Genomic DNA, 16897 nt, shown 5'->3' on the forward strand with positions numbered 1-16897 from the left:
TCATAAAAAGATAAAATAAATTAAAAAAATAAAAAAATAAATAATTTTTTACTTACTTCCCAAAACACCACATAATAAGCTTTAAAACTTGTTTATAAACAAGAGTAAATATTTTTTACTTGCATTTAAATTTTTTAAATCAATTCAATTTTTTAAGAACAAAATCAAATGACTATAACTAGCTTCCCAAACAAGCCTTAAAATCCGTTTGCCTCCATACAGGGTTTTAACTTGAAGCCCAATTTAGGGAACCACCAAAACCCTAAACCCTAAATATTTATCTCCCATTTCCACCGAGACTGACCTTTTCTCTGTACTCTGTTCTGTACATCCATTGAAGAACCTCCATATGCATGATTAAAGAAGCCCTACAATTCTTCGCTCGCCTGCGAAGAACCTCTACAACAAATTTCCCCAACCCCTACGCTTTCAATCAGTCTCTTCACGACCTTATTCGCTCCAACTGTGGAGACCTCTCTCTCAAGCTCCTCCTCCACTTCATCTCCAAAGGTTTCACTCCTCACCTCTCTTCTTGCAATTCCATTATATCCCATTTTTGCAATCTGGGCAATCTCAATTCTGCTCATAGCTTCTTAAATTCGATGCCTTTTTTCGGTTGCTCCCCCGATATTGTTAGTTACAATTCTTTGATTGCTGGGTATTGTCGTTCGCGCGATATTAAGGGTGCGTGTTCGATAATGAGGTGGGTTTGTGGTGGTGGGAAAATTAAGCCTGATTTTGTTACATTTAATGTTCTGTTTAATGGGTTTTGTAAGCTTGGAATGCAAAAAGAAGCATTTGTGTATATGGGTTTGATGTGGAAATGTTGTTTGCCTAGTGTTGTTACGTATAGTATTTTTATTGATATGTTCTGTAAAATGGGTAATTTGCATATGGGTTTTAAAGTGTTTAGGGACATGAGTGGGAATGGAGTTTTGCCAAATTTGGTTGTTTTTACTTCTTTGATTGATGGGTATTGTAAGGTTGGTGATATGGAAGTTGCATTTGAGTTGTATGAGGAAATGGGTAAATCATCGCTTTCGCCAAATGTGGTTACTTATACAGCTTTAATTGATGGTCTTTGTAAGAAAGGGATGTTGGGTAACGCTGATAGTTTGTTTGCAAAGATGTTGAAAGTTGGGGTTGAACTCAATTCTGCAGTTTACACTTCGATTATAGATGGGCAGTTTAAGAAAGGAAATGTAGATGATGCTTTGAAGTATTTGAGTGGAATGCAAGATCAAGGGATCAGTCTTGATGTAGCGGTATATGGGGCTGTTATATCTGGCCTCTGTAATAGAGGTAGGTTAGATAGAGCAATAGAAATTAAGGAAGATATGATGAAGAGTGGATTGGCACCTGATAGAATGATCTTCACCACACTTATTGATGCTTATTTCAAGGCTGGGAATTTGAAAGCAGCACTGAATGAGTACACGGAATTGTTGGCCAAAGGTTTTGAACCTGATGTTGTCACTCTTTCAACATTGATTGATGGCCTTTGCAAGCATGGGCATCTAAATGAGGCAAAAAATTATTTTAGCAAAGAAAAGGCCAACGAAATTTCATATACGGTGCTTATTGATGGGATGTGCAAAGAAGGAAATTTAAGTGAAGTTGAGAACATTTGTAGGGAAATGTTAGAGGCAGGGTTTGTCCCAGACAAGTATGTCTACACTTCTTGGATTGCTGAGCTCTGCAAGCAAGGAAACTTGGTGGAAGCATTCAGGCTGAAGAACAAGATGATTCAATCGGGTATTACTCCTGATTTGTTGACATATAGCTCGCTGATTTTTGGTTTAGCTGATAAAGGGTTCATGATTGAAGCAAAACAGGTATTTGATGATATGTTGAAAAGGGGAATCACTCCTGACTATGCTGTTTATGATATCTTGATTAGAGGCTATGCCAAGCAAGATAATGAAGTTGCCATTTTATGTTTGCATGATGAGATGAGAAAGAGAGGACTTCACACAAAAGTAAATATGGTGGAGGGAAGAAGGCAATTTATGGCAGACAGTGTATAGTGACTTACACACAATTAAGTCAGTTCCATGAGTAAGCAAGACCTTTTCTTGGTTTTCTTTTTCAGTGGTCCTATTTGAATTTAGCAGGAATGCTTACGCCCTATTTCTGATTAGTGGTCCATTTTGTTCATAGTACTGTTCCCCTCCAGGGAATTTTTGTTACATTTGCTTGGTGCTGCAACTTTATGTGTATTTAATGCTTCCGCTGTCTCAAGGTTTATATGGTGCCTGTCTGCTAGTGAATTCATATGGATTGTCATTCTTAGTACAAGTAACCGATTGGGGCTGTTTCTGAACTGTACATACAACTCAGGTGCAAAATAAATTCGGATTCTTGTTTATCACATTATAGCATAGGCACTACAAATCAGTTTTCTGATCTGTTTTTTATTTATTATTTTTTTTGACAGTGAATGCAAGGATGCAGAAATGTGTAGCACCTCTTGCTCAAATTTGCATGTCACTGCACTGCACATCAGCATATACAATTGTAAAACAATTGGTAATTACTAGTGTTTATTTTTCAAATATCAGCATTAGAAATTTGTCACAATATTAATCAATCTTACATATTAGACATACAGTAAAGCTGCTTGTTGATTATTTCTTTTGTATTTGCAGTGATTTCATGAGGTGAACAATGTGTAAAGGTGCTTGCTGGATGCATATTAGCAGATGTGTTTGGCAAGAATCTAGATTTTGACATCACCTCCACAAGCCCTTCTAGTGGAGCTGTCAAACCCTCTGTTTGTAAAACCTCATGTATTAATTAATCATCAGCAAATTTATGTTGGAGACTTGGGCCAATTTTCTAGTTAGCTATACTGCAGAGTGCAGGCCACCCCCCGTCTTTCACTTTACCCCTTTTATAGGTGATATACCTTTTGTAGATGGCATTTGTAATATGATACTTCAAATTGAGGATCAAAAGAACCAAAAGGAGATCAATGATTCAATCTCATAAAAACTCGTAACACCTTCTAGTTTTTGTTATATTCAGGCCTCGTTTTGGAACATGTTTTTTTAGTAATTTTTTGACTTTTTTGCTAAAATATGATGTAAAAAAATAAGTATGTTTGGGATAACTATTTGAATTTTTACAAAAAGATATGCAAAAAGTAGAAAGAAAATTGAATCTTTGGCTTTTTGGTATAAGTTGTTGGCTTTTGGTTTTTTTAATAACTTTTTAACTTTTTGACTAAAAAAGTCACTTGTCAAACGAGGCTTCGTCATCAAAGGGCCATGTCATGCATTTATATAGTATCATATTATAACTTACAATAATGAACTTTTTTTTATATTCCTTTGTGGGGCTTAGGAGTGGGGGGGTGCCCTTGGCTCCAACATCGTGTGAAAGTACAAATTGATGTACACTTTGTGTGTTCTTCTCCTCAAGACTTGCTGCAGAGCTTAGTATTTTTATATGTTGCGCAACAAAAAAGGCACAAGGCTGCGTCTAAAACACTTTGTTTTTTTTTTTATGAAGTGTTAATGCAATTAATGCATCTGTTTTGTGAGTTGTACCCCTTTGATTGAAGCGATTTTATTTATTTATTTATTTATTTTTGGATATTCTTCAGCTTCTAGATAGTAGGTGTGTTCTTTGCAATAGTCCTAAACCTTTTTTTTTTTTTTTTTTTTTTTTTGTGGTAATTTCCAGATTCATCATTTGTCTTTTAGTCCTCATAAGGATGCCAAAGGAATTATGGATCTTGTAAAATTTCTCTCCCAAGAGATAAAAACCTCAACCTCAGATGGCTTCACATAAAGCAGAATTCAATGTGAACTGGGGATTGGATGTTGTGATCCTGCAAACAGTGAAACTGCCGTCATTCCTTCCTCACATGTAAAGGCAGATGCTTCAGACGCCATTGGGAAGGTTTACAACCTCGAAACTTTAGTCACAAAAAGATGTGCTTTCCATTACTGACAATTGGCTTTGGCTTCTACTATCATTATTTGCATTCAACGAATAGACCATCCATGATTTTGGGCAACACCTTCAAGTGGAGTCCTTTCATGTTGTCTCTTAGTTTGGAGGTCAGCTACCCCTTAGCGATCCACCAACTCTTTTTGCAATAATTCTGCAACAGTGTATTTTTGCTGCACTTGGTCAGATGTGGATGAGAAGCTTGATTGGAATGTCATTTTTCAAATATAAATTTCCCTTGAATTAACCTGGTCCTTACTACCATTCTATCACTGCTAATACTGTCACTGTTGTCACTCTATTATCACCACAAATTGTTAGTAGATTTTAAGATCACAATAAAAAACAAGAAATGTTTTTTTTTGTAAAAAGTACATTTTCAAAAAAACAATTTTCATATAAAACTGTTTTCCTCCTAAAAATATTTTCCAAACAAAGCATAAGGCACAAATCATCCTCTATAGCTACATCGACTCCAACAAAATTATTTTAAAAATTAGCGTTGAATAATTATTTAATAGTCTTAGAGTATTATGTGAAATTTTCGAGTAGTGCTTTCAATCAATAATGTAAGAAATTTTTGTAAAACAATACTGATAGAATGGTATTTTGCCAAATTTGATCATGAATGAAACTCAAATGAGGTAGCCATTTGGTAGGCATTTTAAGAGTAAAACTGTAAATAATATAAGCATTACCATTGACATTTTAAGATTAAGGTTAAGTTTGGCAAATCCATAAAAAGTTAAAAAGTTAACACTATTCATCAAAAGTCAACAATTACGGTTACATAACTTCCAATTTTAATTTTTCCCTACACACTAATTTATACAATTTTTTAATACACATTTTTTTATAAAAAGTCAAAAAGTTAATCCAAACATCCATATTTTTGTCCTTAATTTTTTAATTTAAAAAGACAAAAACTATACTTATTTAGGACACACCAAACACTCCCTAAGTATCATGATTATTTTTTTCAAATAAACATGATTATTGGAGAGGTTACAAGATTGGATTGATAGTCTAATTTCATGAGCCATGGAGGAAAATAAACATGGCATAAGAGCATTGTTGGAATATATACTAACTAAAATATTAAATGTATATTTACGCCTATTATTTTTTGAAAAATGCTTGAGAGCTCTAGGAGAAGAGCTCTAAAGCATGCACTAATGACATGGAGGTGTGTGGAGTCCAGCTTGGTGTGATGTTTTAGCTTGAAATTTTTTTTTTTTTTTTTTTTTTTTTGGACATGCTAGCTCAATAGAGCTCTTTTTAGAGCTCTACTTTTAGAGCTCTAGATCATTGTTGTTATTTTTTAGCTTCAAAGTTAAAAAGTCACTAAAAAAATTAAAAAGTCAACAATAAAAAGTCAAAAATTATCATTTCTCTCTACTTTTTAAACATTTATTCGTAAAAAATTAAAATATCGTTCCAAACATATTAGTTTTTTTACCTTATATTTCAGTTAAAAAGTTAAAAAATTACTAAAATAATTTGTTCTAAAACGAGGCCTTAGCGCCTGTTTGGGATAAAGCTTATTTGTCATCAATTGAAACTAATAGGCCTATTTTGGAAACTTACAGTTTTAGTTAAAAATAAAATAAAATAAAAAATTATATAAAAGTAAACTTCTCTCTCTACAATTTTTTCAGGTCTTTTTGTAAAATGTCAAAAAAAAAAAATCATTAAAAACAAATTAATTTCCAAAAAATTCTTAACAAAACCAAATCAACGGCCATAAGAGGTAAACTTTGTTTGTTTTTAGTTTTTCAAAAACACTTTTTTAATAATTTTACTTTCTTATTTTCTATATTTTTTTTCTGAATTTTTTTTAATATTTTAAGAAATTTTTTATATTTTTAGACACACCTAACATAAATACACATAATAAGTATAATTTTTGTGAAAAAATCTTTTAAAAATTCACTAAATATCAAAAATATAAAAAAAAATACTAGAATTCAATATATTTTTCATATTTTTATGTATTTATTAATTTTTTAAAATATTTTTTTACAATTTTTTTATTTTTTAGATACATCTAAGTAAGATGAATCTAAAAAAATATAAAAAATACTTAAAATTTTAAAAATATTTACTAAAAACAAAAAAATACAAAAAACAAAAAACAAAAAACTCAACTTTAAAAAAACTTAATCCAAAAAATTCAAACCAAACACACACATTAAAATATTTTTATAAATCAATTTTTTAAATTATAAGAAATTAAAAAACCGCTCAAATAAAAAGTACACGCCAAACCCAATTGAAATACTTGTTAAATAAAAATAAATATAATTAGGCATATTTTGAGAAATAAAAAATAATAATTTTTTAAATTTTAATTTTTTTTAAAAAAAGAATAATAATAATAATAATAATAATAATATAACTTAAATAAGACAATAAATTAATAATTTGATTTTTATTTTTTATTTTTTTTAATTACGAAAATAAGCCTCAGTAGCAGTGGATCTGGAGTATTGATGAGAAAGAAACTGTGAGAAATGCGAGAAGGTAACAGGAAAAACAAAGCCAACTATCGTTTTTATATATTTTCTCGCTATAGGCAGAACGTCATCCCTCTCTCTACATCATCTAGACTTCCCGAAGAATTCAGGAATGAACTCACTGAGTCGCTAGCCACCGTTTCTAACCCACTCACCACTCTCTCTCTTTACAATTTCCCAAATGGCGGAGTCATCTGCGGCGGCGGCGGCGACGACTGAGCTGCCCACCACCACTCCCCTCCTCCGGCATCGTCAGGACTCTGCGGCGGCGGCGACGCAACAGACGACGCTGGCGGCGCTGCTAGGGCGTGCGACGGGCCGGAGGGGAGCCTCGATGCTGGTTCGAGAGACGGCGGCACGGCAGCTGGATGAGCGGCGCGCCGACTGGGGGTACTCGAAGCCGGTGGTGGCACTGGACATGGTGTGGAACCTGGCGTTCGTTGTGGTGTCGGTGGTGATGTTGATTTGCACAGTGGAGGAGAGGCCTAATGTGCCGATTAGGGTTTGGATCTGCGGTTACTCGCTGCAGTGCTTGGTGCATGTGGTTCTGGTGTGGTTGGAGTATCGGAGGAGGAACAGGACGATCAGATTCCGAGATGTGGATGCATCGACGAGGACTGATACGAATTCAGTTGATGCGAATGATAGTGAGGATGAGGAAACTGGAGGCGCTTTGGGAATTTCTAGTCGATCGAGGTGAGAGCTAAAACCCTAGCTTTTTCTTCTTCTTTTTGTCTCTTCATTTTCTAGTTCTGAAGTGTATCTAGGTTTGAATTAATTCCCTTATTTTTTACTTTTATTTTCAGTAAAAATCTTCTATGTTAAATTTATGTGTTCTTTAGCTTAGAATTACCAATTGAAATATGAAAATTTTAAAGTACTTGAGAGGCTTGAAGTTTGGATTTTATGTACCAATTGACACTGGCGCTTTGTTTTGTTCTTAAAAATGGAGGAGGATATGGAAAAAATAAATGAAAAATTAATTTCCTTCATGTTTTTTTCTCTACTAAATTGAAATTGAATAAAAGTTTTTGTTTTTTTAGGAAGTGAGTTGAAATCAAGGAATTTTAAAAGATAATTGAAGTACAACATTAAGAATGTGTCCTATGTGTCTCCTTGTAGTCATGGTGAGGTGGTGCAAGTTGTGATAGTGGTATTTATTGTGATAGTGGTATTTATGGTGGTTAGAATTGTGAGAGTCGTAATTCGATTCATACAAGTTTCAAACAAAACGATTTAAATCATATTGTTGAATCGAAAATTGGGTGAATCATACAGTTCAATTTGTGATTAACTACAATCCACTAGGATGCTCTTTTTTTCTTTTTTTGTATACATAATGCATGAAATGATGTGGTTTTCACTTCTCTGTCAAGAAATAAAAAGGGATCAATTAGTTATATTGAAATGTGTGGTTTTATATGTATATACATATACACAATTTAGTTGATATTGATCTTTATTTCATTTTAAACACTGTGTATTTTTATATATAAACCGTATGATTCACAATTGGATTCGTTCTTTGATATTAATGACTTTCATTAGGTTTGCTTGGGTAGCTGTGGGTTGTGTGTGGGCAGTGGTTAGTTGGTGGTTTCCAAGTTATGCACCCGGGATAAACAGAGCGGTGTTTATTAGGTGCTTAAGAATTGGATTTTGAGACATTAATATCATAGGTTTAACTATTTTTATGATAGCATAGAATGTGTGGGCTTTATCGAATTTGTTTAATAAGAACTAAAAGGTGTCTTTTGGTGTAGAGGGTATTGTTTGAATGTAAAACTTTTTTTTTTTAATTTTTATTTTATTTTTATGATTAGTAATTTGAGAACTTGGATTGGGTCTCAAACATCCCCTTGATTTGTACTGCAATGAGAAAGATGTGGAGACACCTCCTTTCTGAAGTAAGATTTACATGTAAGCGTGCTTTTGTGGGTGAGATGCGTTTGGTCCCATGGTTGGAACGACATTTGCTTATAGTGTTGCATAATTGGATTACAGTTTCATTAGATCCGGATGTATTGTCCTTTGTAGATGTTGTTGATGATTTGATTAGTTAGCTTGTTTTGTTTTGGTTGTTTGCTTTCTTCTTGCTGACTTTAGGGCTGGTTTTTGTATTCGTTGCATCGCCTTGATGCTTTCTCAATAAAGTCTGCTATTTATCAAAAAAAGAGAGTAAGATTTACATATAGGATGCCGTGTACCATTACAGAAAGGCCTGGATTTTCATTGCTGTTAGCCGTCCATATATCATTGACGTTGAATGCTACAGTTGTAACAGCTGGCTGTTGCCACATGGTGGCAGTTACAACACATGAATTTGATGGTTACGAACACTCTAAATAGCATTCTTTCTCCTATTTTGTTATTAAAAAATTAGGGTACTATATTTGTAACATAGATCTATTGTTTTTATGTCAAATAGCAAGATGTGATCTGAGTCTTTGGCTTAAAGTTGAAGAATTGCACTTAGTAGTAGGATGTTATATCATATTCACTTGTACCTTTTTTTCTGGTTCTTTATTGAGCTGCACTAGCAACAGATATTTGGAAAAATATCCTAGTCATAAAGATTGTGAGACGAGTCAACTTCCTACTGATGTTAACCTGGGCAGCAATTTGTTTATAGCAAATCATGCCATTGATGTCGTGAAATGCATAAATGTCATCTAAATTTAGTAAAACATGCATGTTGATTGATTTTTCAACCTGTACTTATGGATGAAAGAATTCACAGATTTGGAAACAGTTTTTCCGTTTTACATGGATTTATAGTCCTGATCCTGGTTGTGTTAAACTGTGGCTGTGACCATTATCTTGACCAATAACACAATTTAAATCATGGCTCTCTGGAGCAGGCTAAATTTGTTTTCTGATCTGAATGTAAACTCTGTTATTATTCCTTGATTCAAATGCTTCTGGTAGTTTAGGTATCCTCAGTTATTATGTTTTTCTTTATTCTGCTCTGCTTCCTAACTGTGTTGAGATGACTTATCCTTGAATTGTTACTAATTTTTTGGATTCCAGTTGGACTACACGATGCGAATCTGTGAATACAATGGCATCATTTCTCTGGTGGATAGTTGGCTTCTATTGGGTTGTTTCTGGTGGTAACATTCTTTTGCACAATGCTCCACGGCTGTACTGGTATGTGTTGAATTAATCCAATTTCCAGTATCCTTTAATATTGTCCCAACAATGAAAGGTGCAAAATAAAACCAATGTGGTACCAGCAGGGGACAACTTTTTTTTGGCTCGTTTTAAATGTCTATTTTTTTTTTAATGAAAGCATGCAACTATCAGTTGCAGGGAATGAGTCAGGGAATCTCTTATTCTGAATATTACAGGTTGGCTGTGGTATTTCTGGCATTCGATGTGTTCTTCGCCATCTTTTGTGTTGTTTTGGCGTGTTTGATAGGGATCGCGCTTTGTTGCTGCTTGCCTTGCATCATTGCGATTCTTTATGCTGTTGCAGGCCAGGTAACAACATGACAGGCACAATGATCTAAAGTTGATTGCAGATTTTTCAGTAGTTTTCGGCTGATGTTAATTCTCTCATGTGAATAAACAGGAAGGTGCATCAGATGCAGATCTCAGTATCCTCCCAAAATACAAATTCCAAATCTCTGGCTGTGAGGAAAAGCCTGGTGTTGGAGGAGGTAGAATGGTTCCTGATGAAACAAGTAGTGGATGCTTGGCTAATGAACGAATTATTTTGCCTGAGGACGCAGTAAGTTATTGATTTTATGATGGAATGCTAGTGTTTTGTTTCTTTATGATTATAACCTATTTAAGTGAAATTCCTTCTTTCATTCTTTGCATTCTTATTTTAGGCACTATATTTTAAGGGGGAAAATTGGAGATTCAATAAGTCTTATAAACATATTAAGCCCATTGTCTTTGTTGAGTTTGTGTTGATTATTCTGTTTGAAAGAGAAGCACAATTTGTTAGGGTGAAAACTGAAGAAGTTGACAAGAAAAAAAAAAATTCCACAATGATATAGATAGAAATGGAAAGTCGAAGCTGAATGCTTAAAATGTAAATGATTTTTTCAAAAGATTGATTGATTTATTTATTATTATTATTTTTAAAAAAATAAATAAATAAAGAAGAGGTTTTAAAATAAATAAATAAATAAAGAAGAGGAAGAGGAAGAGGAAAAGGAAAAAGGCAAACTGAATGAGTTAAAAGTATTTTTCCTCAAGAGATTCCTTTATCTTTTTACTTTTCAAATGCAGATCATCATTGTTCGTGTGCATACTTCAGGCATTTTGCCAAATTCTATCTATCAAACAAAAATTACAATTTTTCTTCTCTTACCGAGCCCGGGTAAAGGAAGAGGGTTGTGTGTTAGGTAGCCAACAGCTAATACGTAAAAAAAAGCAGCTCGGATCCTTTATGACAAGAAGCCTAATATTCTGAATCGATTAAATGTTAGGTAGTTCCCCTTAAGTGACACGTTGCGTTTGCCTTCGGGTGTTTCGAAAAGTGAGTAAGGGCGCCTTATCGACACCTGGGTGCGGTGAAAAATGGGTAAATGTTTCTGCATTTTTCTGGACGAGTGCGGATAAAGAAACTAGTCTAAGATTATAGGTTTAGGGTAGCCACGTGGAATATAGAAATTTTAACTAGCAAGACTATGAAATTGATAGATGTCATGATTAGGAGAAGAATTAGTACAACTTGCGTACAAGAAGTTAAGTGAATGGGTGAGAAAGCTCGGAAAATAGAGGATATCGGTTTTAAGCTATATTATAGTGGCAATGATAGACACAAGAATGGGGTAGGAATAATAGTTGCCAAGGGTCTTGTAGAAAATGTAGTTGCGGTCATTAGGAAAGATGATAAGATTAAGTTGGTTAAACTAGTTATTGGAGAGAATATAGTGAACGCTATTAGTGCATACGCCTCTTAAGTAGGATTAGATGATCAAACTAAGAGAGTTTTTTAGAACCAAATGGATGAGGTGTTACAAGAGATACCCATAAGATAGAATCTAGTTATAGGTGGTGATTTCAATGGCCGTGTAGGGGTAGATAAACTAGGTTATGAGAGGATACATGGTGGGTATGGTTTTGGTGATAAAAATGAGGCTGGAGAGAGCATTTTAAATTTTGCATTAACTTCTGACCTAGTGATGGCTAATATTATGTATAAGAAAAGAGAGAAACATGTGATAACCTTCAAGAGAGTTAATTAGGAGCTAAATAGATTACTTTCTAGTAAGAAAATGAGACTGTCTAAAATGTAGCGACTGTAAGGTGATTCCTGGAGAGAGCTTGACATCTCAACATAGAATTTTGGTACTGGATTTGTGCTTTAAAGGGCAATATCAAGCTCGGAAAGATAGTGGGTGTTGCAAGACTAGATGGTGGGACCTAAAAGGGGATAAACTAGACACATTTACAAATAGAATGGATAAAGAAGGTACTTGGGACTTGGAAGATGTTGCTAACACTATGTGGAACTCGATGACTAATTGTATGAGGAGAATCTCAAGGGAAATTCTTGGAGAGTCAAAAGGAAAGGGACCCAACTTTAAGAAAACTAGGTGGTGGAGGGAAAAGATCCAAGCGGGTAATAAAGATGAAAAAAGAGAGCTTTAAAAAGTGACAAAATGATAAAACTGAGGAAAACTTTAAGTGTTACAAATTGGCCAATAATGAGGTCAAAAAAATAAGAGATTTTACATAGTAAGGAGACTAAGTTGAAAGAGACTAAGTTGAAAGCCTATGATAAGAGAGAGACTAAGTTGAAAGCCTATGATGACCTATACACTATATTACATAATAAGGAGGGAGAGAAGAGGATATACAAACTTGCTAAGATAAGAGAGAGGAAAATAAGAGATTTTAATCAGCTTAAGTGCATCAAGGGTGAGGACTCTAAGGTGTTGGTGAAGGATGAAGAGATTAAGGAGAGGTGGAAGAACTATTTTGAAAAGTTGTTAAATGAAGAACATGAAGGTAAGTCAAAAGGGGAGGAAGTAGGCAGTAATAAGGAAAACCATGACCATAGATTCTATCGTAGGATTAGGGACTTTGAAGTAGAGTTTGCACTTAAGAAGATGAAATTGAATAAGGTTTTAGGACCCAATGATATACCTATTGAAGCGGTAAAATGTTTGGGTAAGAAGGAGGTTGTTTGGTTGACTAGGTTATTTAGTAAGATTTTGTTGACTAAGAAAATGTCAGAAGAGTGGAAGAAAAGTATTTTAGCGCCAATAAATAAGAATAAAGGAGATCCAGAATTGCAATAACTATATAGGAATCAAGTTAATGTGTTACACAATGAAAGTGTGGGAGAGATTAATGAAACGTTGATTGCGAGATATAACAGAGGTGTCAGAGAATCAATTTGGGTTTATGCCTGGTAGATCAACAATGGAAGCGATATATCTTTTGAGGAGAGTAATAGAAAAGTATAGAGAAAAGAAAAGAGACATTCATATGATTTTTATCGGTATTGAAATAGTATATGATAGAGTGTCTCGAGATATAATCTGGTGGGTGTTAGAGAAGAAATGGGTGACAAAATGTTACATTGATGTGATTAGGGATATGTATGAAGGTGTGGTGACCACTATTAGATCGTCTATTGGACAGACGAGTGAATTTTCAATTACTGTAGGGTTACACTAAGGATCAACATTAAGTTCTTATCTTTTCTCTTTGGTTATGGATGAGTTGACTCGTAATATTCAGAATGATATGCCATAGTATATGCTTTTTGCAGATAATATCGTGTTAATGGATGAGACTAGAGAAAAAGTTAATACTAAGTTAGAGATTTGGAGAAAAGCACTTGAATCTAAAAGATTTAGGATAAACAGAATTAAGACAGAATATATAGAGTGTAATTTTAGTAACAGTCACAATGGAAGCAGAGGAGAAGTGAAGATTGAGAATCAAACACTACCTAAGAGTGAACTAAGAGTTAACATTTTTGTTATTTAAGATCGATTATCATAACAACTAGGGAGATTGGAGCGTATGTGATCCACAGAATTAAGGTAAGGTGGCTTAAGTGAAAGAGTGCATTTGGAGTACTGTGCGATAAATGAATACCCATTAGACTAAAAGAGAAGTTCTATAGAATGACTATTAGACCAGCGATGTTATATAGGATGGAATGTTGGGCAACTAAGAAACAACATATAGATAAGATGAGTGTTGCTGAGATGGTGTTGCTAAGGTAGATGTATGGTAAGAGTAGAAAAGATAGAGTTAGAAATGAGTATTTTCGAGAACAGGTAGGAGTAGTAAGATAAGTTGAGAGAGAATAGATTGAGATGGTTTGATCATATACGATGGAGACTAACAGAAACAGTAGTGAACAGATACGATACATTGAAGGTAGATGGTAGTGTTTGGGGAAGGCGTAGACCTAGATTGACGTGGATTAGTGTAGTAAATAGAGATACAAATCTCCTTAATTTGACTGATGAAATGGCCTTGGATAGAGTTGAATGAAGAAGAAAGATTCATGCAGCCGACCCCATTTGATGTGACTTAAGGCTTGGTTTGATTTGGTTTGGTTTGGTTTGGCTTGGCTTTCTTGAGATATCACAAATGAATTAACAATATATCGACATTAAAGTTAGAATGCAGTACATGATGTGAGAAGAATAATATGGGAATGGGGTAGTAGATAACGAGAGATTTTATATGGTCTTTCTTGAGGTCTCACAAACGAATTAACAATATATCAGCATTGAAGTTAGAATGCAGTACACTATAAAGCACGGGTACTGATACGATATGGGTACGTTGATATTGTAAAATCTTTAAAAAAAAAGTAGGGTAGAGGTACGGGTACAACTTGGTATGTTTTATTTTAAATTTGAAGTAATGTAAAAATTGATTAGATGTTAAATTTGTTAAGATCCAACCTACAATTAACATTGAATGTCAAAAGTAAGGTATAAATCAAAATAAAATATTATTATATTAAATAACTTAGAAATCATAGCTTAATTTTCAATCTTGCCAAGCATAAAACCAAAAATATAAAAGAAATCTAGTGAAAGGAATTTAATCTCTGTAATGGAAGAAAATATTATTTTGACTAAGGTACAGTACAGCTTGGGTATTATACTAGGCACGTGTGAGTACTCTAAAAATTAAAAAGAAAAATTTTTGGTACATTTTCGTATACCCGATACATATGCAGAAGTACCATACTTCGGTATATACTCGGTACGGGTATGGCATGTTTGTTGAAGTACCTATACTTCATATATGAGAATAATAATATGGGATAATGGGGTAGTAGATATTGGAGTCTTATAGTTCAAAAAAAAGATAATGGAGTCTTATCTCAAGACTGCCCTTGAGAAGTAGGAGTCAATCTCTACGGAAAAATTTCATGAGCCTAGATTTTGAATTATGGATCAAGAAATGGAGCAGTAGATTGTCAGTCGTTTTTTAAAGAGTAGTTGATGCTGGAATGCCATAGTGGATATATTTTAAAAGCACATTTTTCTTTTGAAAAGATGAAATTTTTTGACATTTGCATGAAATTGATCAGGAAGTTTTTATTAGTAGCTATTATTTATTTATTTATTTATCATGGACAGCTTAGTACTTTCCTTTAACATTACCTTGGAAACTTGCTTTCAATGTTTCTCTTTGTTTTTATCCCAAGGAATGTTGTATATGTCTGACTCCATACGAGGATGGAGCACAGCTTCATGCGCTTCCCTGCAACCATCATTTCCACTTGACATGCATTGTGAAATGGCTTAAGATGAATGCAACATGTCCACTCTGCAAGTACAACATCCTCAAGGGAATGGAACAGGTTTGAGAAAAACTTTCAATGTTGCTGGTTGAAGTTGATGAGTTTTCTCTCTCCTCTTGTCTCTGAATGTACAGGAGAAGTCAAGGCAAGAGATACAACACAAGCTTTCCTGATGCATTCATCAAAATAAATTTGTAGAATTTATTTAATTGAGCTTCATTTTGAGTGTTTGTTTCAGTCTTGAGGTGACGTCTTGATTTATTTTTCTTCTTTTTAACTGGTGTGAAAACAAAGCTACTTCCAATTTCCAACCTTTTATTGTATTTTAGTTTGATTAGTAAAAAAGAAGAATATATATATATACACACACATACACAAGTACTTGTAATATTAGAGAACTGTAGTGTACCATTGTAATTATGGTGTGATTAATGTTGGAATGGGTTTTTTTTTATTGGGGCAAATATGATATGATTAACTGGATCGATTCTCTTTATTTATCTCCTTGAGGTTGTGTAATACTCCCTCCGTCTCAAAATATTAGTCCTTTATTTTATTTTTCACTGTCTCAAAATATTAGTTCCTCTTCAAATATCAAGTACAAAAATAATATAAATTTCATATTTTGCCCGTCTTTTAAATTAATAAACAATATAAAAAGTACAATTATGACATTGATATTTTAAAAAAATGTGCTATCAAAAGGGTAATTTTGAAAAATTAACTTTTTTAAAATATAATAATTGTACTACCAAAAAAAGTTAAATTTTTCAAAAGAGACCATTATTTTGGGACAGAGCGAGTAGTAATAATAATATATTTTATTAGGTAGTCCATGATGGGATCATAGAGATTGTAATTTGTATAGAAGCACATATTAAGAAATTTATCATTTATTATGGAAGAAGTGAGTTTCATTGCGGCCTCTTTTGCAAGGATCTCGTGTTTTTTTTTTTCTTTTTAAGGAGGAAAAGGGTCTCATGTTGCTTGCTTGAAAATGCTTCAGATTTCTTCACTTGTTAGTAAATTCATTTCGAACAGAGAAGATGCTGGGAGTTCTGGATGTTAAGAGGCTTTCTGAAACATAAAATTTTAATCAGACAACATTGTAAACACCAATCCTTCCTTTTTCTAATCGCGTAAACACCAAAGTCAGCCTCTCAAACCTAAACACCCACAACCTCCATCGCTTACAATAACGACTCAACTTATGGTCACTGATACAACCTTCACTCAAAGCCTAAAACATAAGTCAAGCTTTATGAGAAAAGCGGGCCACTCAACTTATGGACACTGATACCACCTTCACTCAAAGCCTAAAACCAAAGTCAAGCTTTATCAGAAAAGAGGTCCATCAATCCCCGTCTCTCATCTACCTGGCTTTTTAACCGTCGACCATCTGGACTCTTGCGGTAGAGAACTTGAGAAGTGTGGTCCTACCTCAACTTTTGCTCCTCTGGTAATCGGGGAATACCTAGAAGACTACAACCACCAGTGGTGGTGCCTGTCTTCAACCGTGACTATGTCTATTTCAGGTGTTACATGGGTTACTGGGCCAAGTGGAACTTGTCTCCAAATCACTGACTGACATATGAAATGAAATCATAGCCAACTGATGCATGAAAGAACTCATACCCAACCATAGCCAAAAAAAAAAGACTGCACATGAAAGTGGTGA

At 34.0% G+C, this 16897-nt stretch overlaps 2 protein-coding genes across 15 annotated transcripts; both read left to right on the forward strand.

Moving 5' to 3' along the window:
- The first annotated feature begins 212 nt into the window (after nt 1-212).
- LOC114272844 (Tetratricopeptide repeat (TPR)-like superfamily protein) lies at nt 213-4204 on the forward strand. 14 transcript variants are annotated; one of them, XM_082870623.1, is made up of 5 exons: nt 213-2058; nt 2161-2340; nt 2438-2529; nt 2649-2899; nt 3688-4204. In XM_082870623.1, exon 1 carries the CDS (start codon nt 354-356, stop codon nt 2025-2027), a length of 1674 nt encoding a protein of 557 aa, XP_082726749.1. In that variant the 5' UTR covers nt 213-353; the 3' UTR covers nt 2028-2058; nt 2161-2340; nt 2438-2529; nt 2649-2899; nt 3688-4204. The 14 variants fall into 14 exon arrangements, with proteins under 14 accessions (XP_082726749.1, XP_082726754.1, XP_082726759.1 ...); XM_082870628.1 differs by having other exon boundaries at nt 2438-2517; XM_082870633.1 differs by having other exon boundaries at nt 2243-2340; nt 2438-2517.
- Nucleotides 4205-6392: 2188 nt separating this feature from the next.
- On the forward strand, nt 6393-15683 carry LOC114272846 (E3 ubiquitin protein ligase RIE1). The gene is made up of 5 exons (XM_028214544.2): nt 6393-7169; nt 9504-9623; nt 9824-9956; nt 10048-10206; nt 15124-15683. Exons 1-5 carry the CDS (start codon nt 6655-6657, stop codon nt 15283-15285), a joined length of 1089 nt encoding a protein of 362 aa, XP_028070345.2. The 5' UTR covers nt 6393-6654; the 3' UTR covers nt 15286-15683.
- The last annotated feature ends 1214 nt before the right edge of the window (nt 15684-16897 follow it).

This window comes from Camellia sinensis, chromosome 5 (assembly GCF_055761805.1).
Source record: "Camellia sinensis isolate YWXY chromosome 5, ASM5576180v1, whole genome shotgun sequence".
Taxonomy (NCBI): domain Eukaryota; kingdom Viridiplantae; phylum Streptophyta; class Magnoliopsida; order Ericales; family Theaceae; genus Camellia; species Camellia sinensis.